Genomic DNA, 15668 nt, shown 5'->3' on the forward strand with positions numbered 1-15668 from the left:
ATCATAAAGCTATAGGCACCAAATTCCTCTTCTTCTTTCAAATTACTCATTAAATTGATGTATGGACATACGAGACCATAGAGTCGGTAAGCCCCAGGAGGGCGATGCAAACACCGGCAATGCACAAAAACTCGTAATAGTGCCCTGCAAATATTAACAGACTTTGTATAATAAAGAACATACTGTAGCCCAATAACCCTCATCCTCGCATTAGGATAGAGATGTTGTTATCGAACCGATCGTTCGATAATCCAAGTTATCTGATGGGCAGAAAAAGTTGCTATCACACAAAATATATGTACTTACAAGATTGCGACCCCTTTCGGGTGACATAGCGAATCTACAACAGTAAAATACGGCTCACACAGAGGCGGGATTCACAAGGGAATATCTTCTGCATTTTACATAATATGGAAAAGTATATCAACTTTGTAACCTCCCCTTCCACTTACCATCAGTGACATTCTTCAGTATTTCTACCTCCGACCCAACTTTCCTTTATCATCCCCATTCCCTTCGCTCTCTCTTCTGAAATCGATTCTTCTCACTTTGGTTCCCCTTCTACGACCTCCACATGTGTAATATGTAGATGATCATTAGTTGAAGTATGACAGATAATCATTCACACATTTGCAACAAAAAAAAAATTGTTTTCATTTTTTGAAAAAATATCTTATCAACAGCAAGCGACATCTCTTCAGGGGCTTTGTGTTTTGAAAATGGCAATCCATGTTTTTTGCACATGTCTTGCAGGATGAAGACATCTTGGTTAAGGAAGAAGGAGGAGCAAGTGAAGATGATAGCTGCTTCTCCACTCACGACTCTCTTCTGACTTCGGGAGAAATGGATAGCCGACAAGATGGCGGCATCGAAGGCAATGGTTCGGAACCAGGAGAAAGGACCGAGACAGAAAGCGAAGCTGGGATAAAAACCGATTATGCTGAGGTTGAAGAAAGTGGAGAATGCTCCAGTTTTGAAAGACCTACAGAAATGGAGGGTATCATTGCCAATCAGAATGGGGTTATAGGTCAGTTTTGTGATGGGACAACAGAAGAAGAGGATGAGGAGGAGGAAGAAGATATTGATGTGGTTGTTATCGAGCAAAGGGAGGAGAAGGCTGAAGAGGATATTCTGGTGGTTGTGGAAATGGCTGATTATGCACTGGAGGAAGGGCCAGAAGGAGAAGCTGAAGAAACTGAGCAAAGCGTTGAAGGAGAGGGAGGAGAAAGCACTGACAGCGCCATCGTCGTTCTTACGGAAACGGAAGAGAAGGTTGATGACGAGTTGGAGCCAGAACAAGCTTTTATGTCAAGGTATTTGTGTAGACTATTCTGGTGTCATAAAGTAAGTCTTTGTGTTACATACGAGTCTTCAAATAAATGAATATGTCCTGTGGTGATGTGCGCAGTCCCAGTGAGGCCGGTGGTAGACTATCGAGTTCCAGTGAAACTCGCTCCTTGACCCCTCCTCCACCGTTCTTTCCGGCCATCCTGGCAGCCTTCCGTCCGCCAACCTGCGAAGATGCCGAGGAAGCTTGGAAGAGTCACGTCAGACATGCTCTCACCGATGCGGATGGCTCCTGTGCAGTGCACACGTTTCAGCTGTTCACCGCATTCTTCAAGGTCAGCTTGTGCGGTAGTCTGGACACGGACATTGAAACGCCATCACAGGAGAAGAAATTGTGAAGATTGATAGTAAACGTGGGAATGTTTATTAAGATTGTGTTGCCAGAAGTCGGCAACCTTGCACCTGCCATCTTGCCATTCGAGCCCCATGTTCTCTCCTAAATCTTTTTTTTCAGTACTTGCAACATGGATTTAGACACCTCACCTACTCAGTAAGAAACTACTTGGGTGGTGAACTTGGTGGCTTGGGTGCCCGATTCTTGTCATCCCTTGACGTTCTACTGTCTTCTGCCGATTGTCCCACCGTGTTCGTCGACGCAGAGACGGTGGGTTACCTCGTTGCCCTCTCTGACGAACCTTTCTTGCCACCCGTCTAAAGTCATTACAAATGCAGCAAGGTGGATATGCGTTATTATCTCCACCACCGAAGGTGGATGGAGATTATGTTTCAACAGGATATCAAAAAAAAAACTTACTTTATTATATATATATATGTATATATATATATATATATATATATATATATATTTTGTATTCCTTGTCGAGGCTCGAATGAGAGCTAACACACAACGCACAGCAAGGAGGGGAAGAGACAAGAGGGGCGGGAGAGGTAAGGACAAAACAGTGGGAAACAGACATTCGGAGATCTGTGGAAGGGAGAGGGATGGGGTGGGTAACACAGGGTATACAAGATGCACACTACAGGGACTTTCAGGAAGGAAAGCAGGGAATTTGAAGGAGGTGGGTTTGGGGTGGATTAACAGGGGAAGAAAAGATTGAGGTTTGGGATGGGGAAAGATACGAGATGGTGGTGAACAGCTGTTTTGAAGGCCTGGAGGGAAGAATGGGATTGAAGAGAGTGAGAGTTTATTCCAAAGGTGGGACAAAAGAGGAATGAAAGAGTGAAGGTGAGTAGTTATTCATGATTTTGATAGTTTTACCAGAAGGGAGTTGTTGGCGGACCTTGAGCACCCTGTGGAAATATGGGTGAGTGGGGGGGGGGTATATCGCCGACAGAGCAGGGGGGAGGGCAAGACCAGGCGTGCGGGAAGTGGGTGCTGAGGGTGCTGCAGCACCCCCTAGCTGTGGGCAGGAGCACAGCACCTCCTGCCTGCAAAAAAGTCATTTAAAAAAAATATTCAATATATATATTAAAACGATATAATAAATTATTTTGTTTTGGGGAAGAAAATATAATTTAAAAAAATGTTTTTGTTAGTTTTTAGTGATCACAGACATGGAGATCTTGCTACGGGGTTGGGGTTCACGACGACTCTAATACCATCGCTAAAATAGATAGCACCTCAACACCCCCACTCAAAATACCTTCCCGCGTGCCTGGGCAAGACCGGAGAGGAGACGGTAGAAGAGAGAAAGACCACCGACCTGCCTGTGGTGAGAGAATGAGAGGCCCAAAGGACTCAGACTCATCGCGGGAGATGCCAATGATCTTAAATGCCTTAGTTTCCACAGCGTGAAGCCGAGAAAGGTGGGGAGGCAGGAGCAGCAGCCCAGAGGGGAGAGCAGTACTCCATCAGGCTGTGGACGAAAGCTTTGTATGTGGTCAGGAGCTCAGGTGGGCCGAGGAAAGACTTTGCACGACGGAGGATTCCCAGTCAGCGACTGGCTTTGGAGGCCAGGCTGGAAATGTGGCTTTCCCAGGAAAGATCATGGCAGATAGTGAGACCCAGAATAGATGGATGGATTCAGACAAAAGTTGGTGGATAGGTTGAGTGTGTGACAAGGATGAAATGATTCCATTTTGGTGAAGATGTAGGTCCAAATCTGGTCACTAGAATTTTTCAAGTGATTATTAACCATTGAGAGATTGGCCCCAAAAACGATGGATTTGGACGAAACTTGGTGGATTAGTTGGGTCGGTGACGAGAACAAGCCGATTAGATTTTGATTCAGGTCTGGATGTACATCCGACCCATCAGTGGGATACAAAACGTAAAATGTTCATTCTGGTGGAGGGATTTGCTCTACCGAGTGCCGCTCTTGTTTAATTGATTGGAGTTTGTTTAAATTTTATTTCAAAGGAAAAATAACAGATGATCTTTCAGAAAGATCTGGGCCTACAGGGGTAAAAAAAATAATTTCATAGCAAATCAGGTTGTCTTGTTCAGATATAACAAAGAAGAATGATCTGTGTTGAGTGACAGTTTTTTCCCGTCTGAAGAAAAAGCCCAAATTAAGTCAACAAGGAAATTAAATGCAGGAGGAGGCCATTGGGGCCATCATGCCTGTGCCACACCAACACCAGATTTAATCAATGTAAAGTCTTAATGAATCTTTCATTTGGGGGATTGGGGGAGGAGTGTGGATGAGAAAAGTGTGGCAAGCTCCCCTGATCACAAGGATGTTAAAATATAATGTTAGGAATTTTTTTTTAAATACAGTACAGTAGTTTTTTATTTTTTTTTCAGAGATGGTATCAGTAAAGGGGAACATTACTGTTTAGTGCAGGTATGTAATCAATTTGAAACTTTGGGATATCCAGGAGAGTCATTGCGAGGAAGAGTCAGCACCATCGAGAGTACCACCCAAGTCAAATCTATGGTCTGTTGGCACATGACCATTTTTCATGATATTGCTAAGGATTCAGCGGTGGTGGGATTCTCACCCGACTCTTGGCGCCACCCTCACCACCGCCGTCTCCGGGGTTTATAACGCCGGTTGGCTCGGCACAGGCCTCGGGTCACGCGTCTTCAATCGCGATACCAACGTAATCCTGGACCTTACCAGTTGGGGAAATAGAACCCCAGTTACAGACTGGTTTTGTCAGATGCCGAGCATTTTCTGCCAATCTGTGGTAAAACCATTTTGGTTTTATATACCAATCGAACGGATCACTCCTCGACGGATCCATGTCCATGATCGAACGGATCCATGTCAGGTCAGGTTCGATCTGTGACCTGCTACAGGTACCATGTAAACCTGTACTAACCTGTTCCATGGTCGGGTTGTCGGCGACTAAACCGTCTCCCCCACCAGGTTTTCTGGTGAGGAGGGTGTTTGGATATGGACACCCAGCAGGATTAAAAACAAAACCTGTCAAAGGGCGGAGGAGCTCCTTGTGAGCCAACGGCCATCCATATCTAGTGCCCAACTGTGTCTGCGGACGTCCTCCTGCAGTTGGGTTACTTCTTATTAGGAGGTTGGTGGCAGGATTTGCACTCCAGCCACCGTAAAACGCTTCATTCCGCAAAACGCAAAAACGCAAAAAAATCTGAAAACCCACTCCGTGGGAGTACCTCCTGTGCAGCTTCCCTTCGCAGGGCAGCTCACCGGATGATGGGATTGGGGCAAAGCCTTCGGGACCCCCAATCTTTGATAGGAGGGAAACCACGGGGTAACATCCCTGGATCAGATTGCGGGAGAGTGTGTCGGAGTGGTGCTGAGGTGTCGTCCACCAGACGGCGGTCTCCTTGGGTTAACCTGAGGCGGTCCCTTCGGGTGGGTGCCTGGAATGTCCTATCCCTAAGAGAGGATGATCACCTGTCTCTGTTATCATCTGAGCTCAAGCGTTTGGACATCGGGATTGCAGCTCTCTCTGAGGTTCGGAGACCGGATTGCGGCGAGATAATGGTGGGTGGTTACACCTACTATTGGTCTGGTCGCTCTGATGGTTACCATACCCAAGGAGTTGCTGTAGCTGTGGCCAATAAGCTGACCCCAATGATAATTGAGGTAACACCGGTCAACGAGCGTATTATGAGATTAAGGATTCGTCACTCCTTAGGTGTCATTTCCCTGGTCTCTATTTATGCTCCGACTGAGGCGAGTGATCTTACCGTGAAGGATGCATTCTACGCCACACTCGAGTCTGTGGTTGATCAGTGCCCCAGACGAGATACACTTCTAGTCTTGGGGGATTTCAATGCATCGACTGGAACTGATAGGGATGGTTATGAGGTGTGTGTTGGTCCCCATGGGTCAGGAACTATGAACCAGAATAGCACTAAGTTCCTTGACTTTGCAAGAAGTCATGGACTTAGGGTGGCTGGTTCATGGTTTCAGCGCCCGCAAGCTCATCGCTGGACTTGGTATTCCAACGCTGGCGGTGTGGCAAAGGAGATTGACCATGTCCTCATTGACGGTCGTTGGAGGATGATCCAGAACTGCAGGGTCTACCGGAGTGCTCAGTTCCTCAATACTGACCACAGGCTTGTTGTAGCAACTCTAAAGCTGCACCTTAAATCCTGGAGAATGGTACCATCCCAGCCTAGGCTGGATGTTGCCAAGCTCAGGGATGAGAGAGTAGCTGAGGAGTTTGCGAACAGGCTGAGTGGACACTTGGGGGGTCTGGGTGCTTTGGGGGGTCCTGAAGAGTTGTGGAGCACCTTCAAGACCACCGTCCTTGATGTTGCCGGTGGATGCCTTGGAGTTCACCGCAGGGCAAAGAAGAATTTTGTCTCTCAAGGGACACTGGATACCATTGACCAGAGTCGCAGGGCCAGGCTGAATGGCAGAGCTGAGCTGTTCAGGGAGCTGAGGCGTAAAACTGTACGTGCACTGAGGGTGGACAAGGAGGCCTATGTGCGAGGAATCTGTGAGGGGGTAGAGCATCACCTGTGGACAGGTGATTCTCGTCCCGCTTACAGGGGAATTCGCGCATTACGTTCATCCAAGCCCATCCCTCGGAGCACTGCAGTTCGAGCAGAGAGTGGTAGGCTCTTGACAGAGGAGTCTGAAGTGAAGGCCCGCTGGGCCGGTTACTTTGAGCGGTTGTACCAGGCTGATCCCCCAGCTGTCGAGTTGGACGTCAAGGGTGTTACAATCCCTGTTGCTGACCCTCGAATCAACTGTGGTCCACCATCGCTTGTGGAAACACGGGCTGCGGTGAACCAGTTGAAACGGGGCAAAGCTCCAGGGATCTGTGGCATCCATGCTGAACTTCTCAAGGCTGGTGGAAATGCTGCACTCGCGTCGTTGCATGCAGTTTTGTGCTCTGCCTGGAACACAGGCATCATCCCAACTGACTGGAAGAGGGGCCTTGTTGTCCCTCTCTGGAAAGGGAAGGGTGATCGCCAAGACTGCAACAACTACCGAGGGGTGACGCTGCTCTCAGTGCCGGGCAAGGTCTTTGCTCGGATAATTCTTGATAGGGTTCGCCACCATCTGCTTGAGCACCAGCGTCCAGAGCAGTCAGGCTTTACACCAAAGAGGTCAACGATTGACCGTATCCTTGCTCTTCGTGTCCTCACTGAACGCAGACGAGAGTTTCGGCAGGGGCTGCTTGCAGCCTATGTTGATCTCTGTAAAGCGTTCGATTCAGTGAATCGGGATGTCCTCTGGAGGATTCTTGGTCTTCGTGGGGTGCCACCGAAACTGATCGATCTGATGTCTGAACTCTACTCTGGTACTGGGAGTGCTGTGAAGTGTGGTGGTACCGCCTCTGACTTATTTCCAGTTGTTACTGGAGTTCGTCAGGGATGTGTACTTGCCCCCACACTTTTCAGCACTTGTATGGACTGGATTTTTGGGAGGATGTCGGAGAGATCAAGTTGCGGTGCATCGTTTGGCAATGTCAAGATCTCGGACCTTGATTTTGCAGATGATGCAGTCATCTTTGCGGAGACTTTAGACATCCTCTTGGGGGCCCTCGAGGTGCTGAATGAGGAGTCGGAGCCGTTGGGATTACGGATTTCTTGGGTCAAAACAAAGATCCAGGCTTTCGGTGACATCTTGGATGCTGCTGTCCTGTCTGTGTCTGTTTGTGGTGAGGATGTTGAGGTCGTGGATAGATTCACTTACCTTGGCAGTGATATTCATGTCTCCGCAGGTTGTGAGCCGGAGGTCAATAGACGTCTGGGTCGGGCCTGGGGAGTCATGGATTCACTGGATCATGGGGTGTGGCGCTGCCGGTACCTGTGCGGGAGGACGAAAGTCCGAGTCTTCAGGTCCTTGGTACTTCCAGTCTTGCTCTATGGGTGCGAGACTTGGACTTTGACCAAGGATCTGAGACGGAGACTTAATTCCTTTGGTACCAGGTCTCTTCGGAGAATCCTTGGCTATCGCTGGTCGGATTTTGTGTCCAACGAGCGGTTGCTGAGAGAGACTCGGATGAGATTTGTTACCTGCATAGTCCGTGAGCGTCAGCTGCGGCTGTATGGACATGTGGCTCGTTTTCCTGACGCTGATCCTGCTCACCAGATTCTCTCAGCGAGGGAGTCTCATGAGTGGAGGAGGCCAGTGGGCCGACCACGTGCCTCATGGTTGCAGCAGGTTGACCATCATCTCAAGGAGATGGGGATGGGCCTGGCATCTGCCTGGGGGATGGCCAGACGGAGGCCCCTGGAGTACCGGCGGAAAGTGGACGCAGCGACGCGCTGTTCTGGCACATGCTCCCATACCTGACCTGACTCCTCGACGTGACACGAATTGATCCATAGCGGCAACTTCATACGAACCAACCAGATTTATTGGGGAACATCGGGGAACACAACACAAGCAAAACATTCATGACGATGTTTTTATTAACAATCTTTAACCCGTTCTTAACTAGGGAACTACGGATTACAGGTTTCGAGGGGGTCCCTACCGAGATATGCCTTAAACAACGTGCAGACAAGACAGACAGACAGCATGCAGACAAGACAGAGTACTAGGTGATATTTCATGGACGAGAGGAAAGTGTCAAAAGCATGAATGTCGCTCGTAACAAGCTGATGTCCACGGATTGAAGGCCAAGCTCGAACACGCCGCGTGGCAAAATGGCGCGCTGTACTCTTTTCTTCTCAAGGTACCGCGTGCGCACGCCCTCCTCAGCGCGTTCTGGCCCCGCGCAATGTCGACAGCACAAGACCGTTAGATCGACGATGGGTTTCAACTGATTTCTCTCAAGGTCCAGCATACAAATCCAGGCCTGGCTTGTTCACCAGACAAGGCCCAATCGAGGTGCCGGGCTCCGCAGGCGGATCGACAAACGTGTCGAGCCGTGAGGTGAGTAAGGACGGAGGCTCCGCGGCCAGACGCGGGTTGAACCTGTCGATCACCTCCTCATAAGAGTCGATCGTCGACTCGACGTGCAGGCCGCCTCTCCCACTGCCAAAAAGGCAGACTCGACGTGCAGGCAGCCTCTCTTACTGCCAAAAATGGCAGAGATCGGCACGCTCAGGTTCAGCTTCTCTCCCGGCAGATTCAACACTGTCCCTCCTTCGTTCGCTCGCTTCCCAAGCCATTGGCTCTTCCCCTTTTTACGAAGCCGACAAACTCCTCCCCCCAGCTCCACCTCCCTCTCCAGGCCACTCCCCCTCAGCCGACTGGGCGGGGCCTATCGTCCAGAGAGGGGAGGAAGAAGAAGCCCTCGGCACACCACCACTGTACGAACAATAAACATGCATCCTACACCTCCCGACACACATGTAACATCCATTTACCGAACAACCTGACTAAACATGCATTTAATGGGGGATCTGAGCTAATCCTATATTTAGTAGCCTACTAAGGGCCATTTCCGTAACAATATGTTCACCTTTAAGTTAACAGTCTCATCATCTTTGATGATGTGATACCTGAACCTGATAAAACGCTCAACCAGGTTCATTTTTTTTTTGGAATGCTCAGGTGAGTTTTTCAGAACACCAATTTGGTGCAATGTTTATTCCCTATTTTTGATATACTCATTCCCTTCTGGATGCTGTCTCTTTCCTTTGCTGAAGAATGAATTCTGTGGAAGGTGGTTTTAGTTCAACGAAAAGGTCAATAGATTGGCCAGACAATGGATTGAGGACCGAGAATAGCTGAGCCTTTTTTAAAGGCTTTCGGAGAGCTCGGTTTGTGATCGAGTGGCCTCAAAGTGATGACATTTTCTTTTCTTTTTGCAAATCGTAAATATGTCGTCGTTTCGTGGGCCACGTGCATCAAAAAGAATAGAGAAAGATAATGCCCCAATCATGACAATCTTGATGATTGTGCAGATATTTCCTCTTCGTTCCTGCACTGTTTTTGTTTTGTTATTCCAGCTGATGTCATGTGACCTGCTCGAGAAGATAAAGTTTGGTGTTTTGGAACTTCAGGAACACTTGGACACGTATAACTGCAGGAAAGAAGCAACACAACAGGTCTGTGAAACTTTGAATTCTGATTTATGCTTTTTTGTGTGTTTTGTGACATCTCAATTATTGTTCACCTCTTCAATGAATTGCTTTTCGAGCTTTCTGTCGGCACGTTGTGTCAGTGGTATCCCTATACGATGTTCCTGATGAAATGGTTTTGAACGAGGAATTTCCTTGTGCCTTCGCTTAGTGGCTGGATGACTGCCTGCGAACGTTCACGGCTCCCGGGAGTTGCTCGGCAGATGGTGTCGTGACCACTCAACCGCATAGCACCCTGGAGAAGGTTTGGACCTAACCAGCCCAGCATGTATTTATAAGTTCTTTAAATATTTCCAGGTCACAAAAGCTGTTACATGTGAGATTTTGAGGTTAGAGCACATAAAATGCAGCCTTTACCAATACGCAACTTTCGGAATGATGTAATCTGGCCGAGAATGCATGGTGCGCTTGTGCAGAAACCCCTATCAATGAGGTCCATTGGGGTGGCATGGGCATGTATTATTCTTTTCAGATAAGGATTCTACCATGAAACAGCTCACCAAGCTTTTAAAGAAGCCGAACATACTTGGAAACGTACTGTACGGAAATGTACGAAATACTAACCTTAACCCTAACAGCGAGAAAGTGGTGTGCCTCGGTACAATGAAAGATTTTGGCGAACTTTCTGATCAACTCGTCCAAAAAGTCTGTACTGCAAAAACACCCGATGCTATGTGCCCGTGAAAGGCCCGAAGGTTAGTAGACAGGCGCGTTCTACCCAAACTTTCGTGCTTAGCACTGATGGGCAGGTCATATCTGGGGCTTGTCGATGCACAGGATAAATTAAAAATGATGATATTTACTATTGATCATGTTTGGGAGAGGGGGGAGTGGGAGTTGTGTGTGCTGTGAGTGCCGTTTCTAATATATATATATATATATATATATATATATATATATATATATATATATATATATATATATATATATATATATATATATATATATATATATATATATATATATATATATATATATATATACACACACATACACATGTCAACCTGGATCCATAGAAAGATGGGAGGTCACGGGTTCCCTCAGTGCCTCAAGGCCATGATGTTTATGTTCGTGTCAGTAACTGTCCAAATAACCAATCACCAACGGTCTGAACAAATAAATTGTTTCATTTTGTGTCTGCATTTCCGGAATTCTTGTGTGTGTCCTGACGTGCTGCAAGATGAAAAACTTCGACAATGTCTGTTCTTTTTAGGTCATCTCTACCGAGATGACCTAATAAAGCCGGACCAAATGTCCGTCCGTCAACAATTTTTCTTTCCTATCTTGATGAAACTTAGTATGTGGGTAGAGGTCGATGAGTGTTGCACAACGATATAACTTTTGTCCAGGTTCAAGGTCAGGGACGAGGTCACGTAAGTTATAAAAATCGCCATTTTCAAAACCTATCTCGTCTGCCATTCTACAACATATTCGGCAACTGTTTATTGATTATGATAGTAAAAAATATTATCTTGTATCTAACCGGACAGATTTTTGAATTTCCTTCCCGTTTGGCCGCCACGTAACCTGGAAGATGGTCAAAAACACCTCCCGGTACAAAGAAAACTTTTTACTTCCGATCTTGATGAAATTTGGTATGTGGGTAGAGGTCGATGAGTGATACCCAACGACATATTTTTTTCCTGGATTCGAGGTCAGGGTCAAGGTCACGAAAGTTGTGAAAGTCGCCATTTTCAAAACCTATCTCGTCTGTCATTTTAGAAGATATCTGGCAACGGTTCATCGATTATGATAGTAAAAAACATTATAGAGATGACCGTCACCCCCACACGGGGTAATTTTTTTCTGCTATTTTCAAATAGTATACAGAATACATATTAATTTGGTTCCAGTGCCACAAGAGAAACCATTCTCCACTTTTGCATCTATTGGTGAAAAAAGTACGTGCATGTGTGCCTGTGTGTTATAACCACGGCCGCTGCGAGCTAAGTGTATTAACAGGAAATTATAAGAACCAGACTCCCCTCATCCACTGATATTTCTTGTGTTCCTGTATTCTCGTGAGTCTGATTTGTTTTCAGGAACACAGCAAGAGTTAACCATTTTGAAATTGCCACTCTCTCAACTAAATGCTGAAAATTATGTTTAAAAGGCTATTTGAATTACAAATTTTGCGCTAGCGAGGACAGGTTAACAGCGAGCGAAATCGAGTCACTGAAAATGCACACACCGCGCACGCGCAAAAGGCCTCATTTAGCATCCGTACGTCATTTCGAAAGTCTCGTATTGTCAGGCAGTATTGCTGCCTTTACGACCTACCCAAAGGGTACGGTTAGTGGCTGACTTTATCAGGGCAGGATCATGGTCGACACTCACTGTATATGATTACCTTATCATGCCATAGGCCTTTTCTTAATGAACTATCGTAAATGAATGCAGGTATGTGCTGGCATAGGGCAGTCACCTTTTGACAGATATCTTTTTGAATAAAACTTGTTTACCGTTTGTCATTTTGCCCAGTTGTAGAATTATTGTAATTTGTAATGATCTTGTTCACACTTTTGCTGCTTATTCTCAGATTTTGATGTTTTAATTTCAATACTAATTTTTCTCTTTTCTTCCTTCCTGACTTCCATTGGTTTTTTGTTTGTTTGTTTGTTTTTTTTTGTTTTTTTTATTATTTTCATCAATTTTTATCTTTTTCTTCAATCATTCCTTTTTCACTTAATCCATGGTATTTTCTTTTTTTTTTTAATTCCATGCATCTCACCTGCACCCCTTTGTGTGTAATAGCAAATGGAAACGCTGGCCGTAAGTCCACACAACGCATCGCACACAAACCGCGATCTTCAGCTGATCGGACCATTGGGAATTTTCATTGTGCTTTTAGAAAACGCAACCTTTCATTGGAATCTTGGGGAGATGGAATAGGTCTTTTCTCTGTATCGTTGGCTGTGGTAATGAATGGCTTTGAGCATCTGATGTACAAATCGCTGATTTGGGCTCATATCATATCAATTCAAAACATTAACTGATAATTTGAGGTGGGAAGTCTAACAGAAGTCTATTCCTGTGAATTTGTCAGTGCAGCCCTTCCTTACACTCCCAGCCCTCCCCCCCCCACCCACCCCACACACCCATTTCCTTGCTGCTGTGTTGTTTGTTTTTTTTAGCAAATGGAGCTGTGCCGGCGACTCTACAAATTGCATTTCCAGTTTCTGCTGCTCTTTCAGTCCTACTGCAAGCTTGTTGGTCAGGTGGATGCCATCAAGCTTTCACCGGATGTGAGTTCAAGCCTCGTCACGCCGAGGCATAATTCTGGCTGGCTTTGGGAAAATAATTTCCTCAGCCGTCCCGTATCCTGTGCTTATATGGCCAATGACATTCTGTCGTCTTTTTATGCAGACAACAAACTTGGATAATGTGGACCGCCTCTCCTCAAAGAGGGCAGCTACCTGCGGCTATTTCTGAAACAAATAGTCTGTTGTTGCTCTTATCAACGAACTACCAGGAAGTGTTTCACACACCACATAATGTGCAGAGAACTACAGTATATATAGTTAGATTAAGAGGATGTCATCGGAGGTGTTCATCTAGTTTCTCGTATCTAACGGGTTTATTCTCTTAAACTGGCAGGTGGTGTGTGAGTGGCACTTCCTGGTGATTAACTGGTGAAAGCAGTTAGGGTTGGCAATTTTTGCAAATAGAAAAATAGTCGGAGTAGCTTCGCTCTTTAAAGAGACTTCCATTTCATGCAAGATTGTCTTTGTAATTCAATTAAACCCTAACCATGAACAAATTACAAATTTCTGCCCTAACTACTGCTGGGAGAGGGATGGAAAACCATCCAGCATAACCCAGGCCAAGAAACTGCTTCTGCAGAACCATCGCTCTGTCGCATAGAGTTTTGGTCCATCGGATGGGAGTTTATATTAGATTGGCCAATTGATTGGCCTCAAATTTTAGAAACCGTACTGATGTTTCCCTTCTCCAGGATCTTTTGGATCAAATGAGATTGGTTTGACAAACCTTGATTGTGCATTTCAATTTAGCCTCGTTTTGTGACCTGTTCCTCCAGGTGATGGATTTGAGCAGTGAGCTCACGGGCATACGGCAGGATTTGCGCAATGCCACAGCAGGTGGAACCTGGAGAGTCGAAAACGAGAACACCGAGCCGGATCCCTTGGACACTGCATTGGAGAAAGATGCGCCGGCATGTCCTGATGCAGCTTTGTCGCTTGTGACGGACGCCATGGCTAACGGATGGCACACTGATGCATTGAGACTGCTTCGCCGTAGCAGGTACGTGTTTGCATAGGTTGTCACACCGTTTGTGTTGATCGATGCAATTTTTGCCACTTGGCTTCTAACACCACCTCTGCGTTTCCTTACCCTAAGGGAGCATTGGCCCAATGACATTTTTGGCTCTTCGAACGAAGATCCGGTTGCAACTCTTCTCTCGATTCATTTCCGCCATTTAACGCTTGGCCAGACAGGTTCATTGGCTGTTGTTGGTGGCTCGATGGTGCTCAGCGGAGCATGTTCAATGCTCATGGCTCTAAATCACCATGTGCTCGCTGCTTTACGGGGACTGCGCCCCATCCTGCCCCGACCCGAACCTTCTCCTTCATCGAGTCTTGGTTGAATTTCGGTTTTGCTGTAATATCACCAACCTCCAGTGCACCCTCGCACATTGCCTGGTGGTTGGATGTGGTTCACACTGTTATTGATTCAGTCGGTCATCCATCCTGAATATTTCCATATCTCTTCAGTGTATACTGCCCACACACCAAGCCTGTAAAGTGTGTGGGGAAGCATGAGATGTCATCGAAGAGGAGAGGAGGAAAGAATGTGTTTTGAAAATGGGAGTTTTTTTTTTTCCCCTCCCAAATTCCGAGGTGAGTTCTCAAGGCCAAGCAGAGCTTAAAGTGATAACGGAAGGATCCAGGGACCAGCAAGCTTGTGTTTGGAAGGTACAACTGTGAATACTCAATGGAAAATGTGGAACACTTCCGACGACATGTAAACATTGCACCCCCCGACCTCCGTTGTCCGCTAATGTTTTTCTGTGACCGTGTCGTCTGTGCGCTGTGTCAAATAGAAACGAAAGTTCTCCTGTTGATTAGTTAAACAAATTAGTATTTTGCTCTGGCAAGCTGCTGGACAGCTTTTATCTACACTGAATTACTGACAAGAGACTGAGGATAAATTAAGATCCCTATTCCATGACCGTTTTTCTTCTTTCCACGTGCCACCTGCATTACCTCCAGCTCTGGAGGCATATTGCTTGATGGTAAAATCCAATAATTCTTTCATATCTAGTCCACTGACTTGTGCACTCGTACAGTCAATTTGCTGCTTTTAAAATTGTCTACTTTAAGAAGCCGAAAGCAAGTTACCTGCAGTAATAACATTGTCATGTCAGAAGCCAAACATTCTGGTGGCAGCTGGAGGGATGTACATTGGTTGAACTATAACCTTTTTTTGGGTGGGGGGGTGGGGGGTAGGGGGGAGGGAGCATTTCAGGGAGAGAACTCATAACTTATTGACCTGTACATAATTTCACTGGCTTCTTTCCATTTGTCTACGTGCAAGTCGCACTGATATTCGGAGTACGTTCTACAAATGCCAGGTGTCAATAAAACTTGCCTAAATCTTACCGTGTGCGATCTGTGCTGTGTTTAGTTCGTTTTAATCCAGAGGTCTAGGTTCATGAAAGCGCGAAACAAAGCAGCAGGTTGAAAGACTGACTGCGGGTAAAAGGGAACAAGTGGACAAAAACGTGTGGATACAGTGCAAACAAGTGGAGTAGTGGGAATGAATCGGGAGAATGAATGAAGGGGATGGTTGAGAGGGGAGGTGGTTATTGTGAGCACCCTAAACAAATTTCCAATTCCCGCTCTAAACTGTAGGGGACACAGCACCAGTGGCATGGCCAGGTTTCCATCAATGATGCATACCCACCCACATCCAGGTGTTT

General features: G+C 46.3%; 1 protein-coding gene across 8 annotated transcripts in view; it reads left to right on the plus strand.

Annotated features, from left to right (window-relative positions):
- Window positions 1-15347, plus strand: part of LOC147011136 (protein furry homolog-like) — a 173507-nt gene extending 158160 nt beyond the window's left edge. For 7 of the 8 annotated variants that reach the window (XM_085859042.1, XM_085859043.1, XM_085859037.1 and 4 more), the window contains 9 exons: window positions 754-1313; window positions 1409-1622; window positions 1802-1951; window positions 9596-9694; window positions 9879-9971; window positions 12482-12499; window positions 12862-12972; window positions 13767-13990; window positions 14087-15347. In XM_085859042.1, coding sequence (XP_085715168.1) covers window positions 754-1313; window positions 1409-1622; window positions 1802-1951; window positions 9596-9694; window positions 9879-9971; window positions 12482-12499; window positions 12862-12972; window positions 13767-13990; window positions 14087-14333 — 1716 coding nt within the window. In that variant the 3' untranslated portion in view covers window positions 14334-15347. The remainder of the gene's footprint in view (window positions 1-753; window positions 1314-1408; window positions 1623-1801; window positions 1952-9595; window positions 9695-9878; window positions 9972-12481; window positions 12500-12861; window positions 12973-13766; window positions 13991-14086) is intronic. The other variant, XM_085859039.1, reaches the window with a different exon arrangement.
- Window positions 15348-15668: the final 321 nt, after the last annotated feature.

Source organism: Eptatretus burgeri, chromosome 16 (genome assembly GCF_056783735.1).
Source record: "Eptatretus burgeri isolate ZD-2024b chromosome 16, Ebu_testis_v1, whole genome shotgun sequence".
Classification (NCBI taxonomy): Eukaryota; Metazoa; Chordata; class Myxini; order Myxiniformes; family Myxinidae; genus Eptatretus; species Eptatretus burgeri.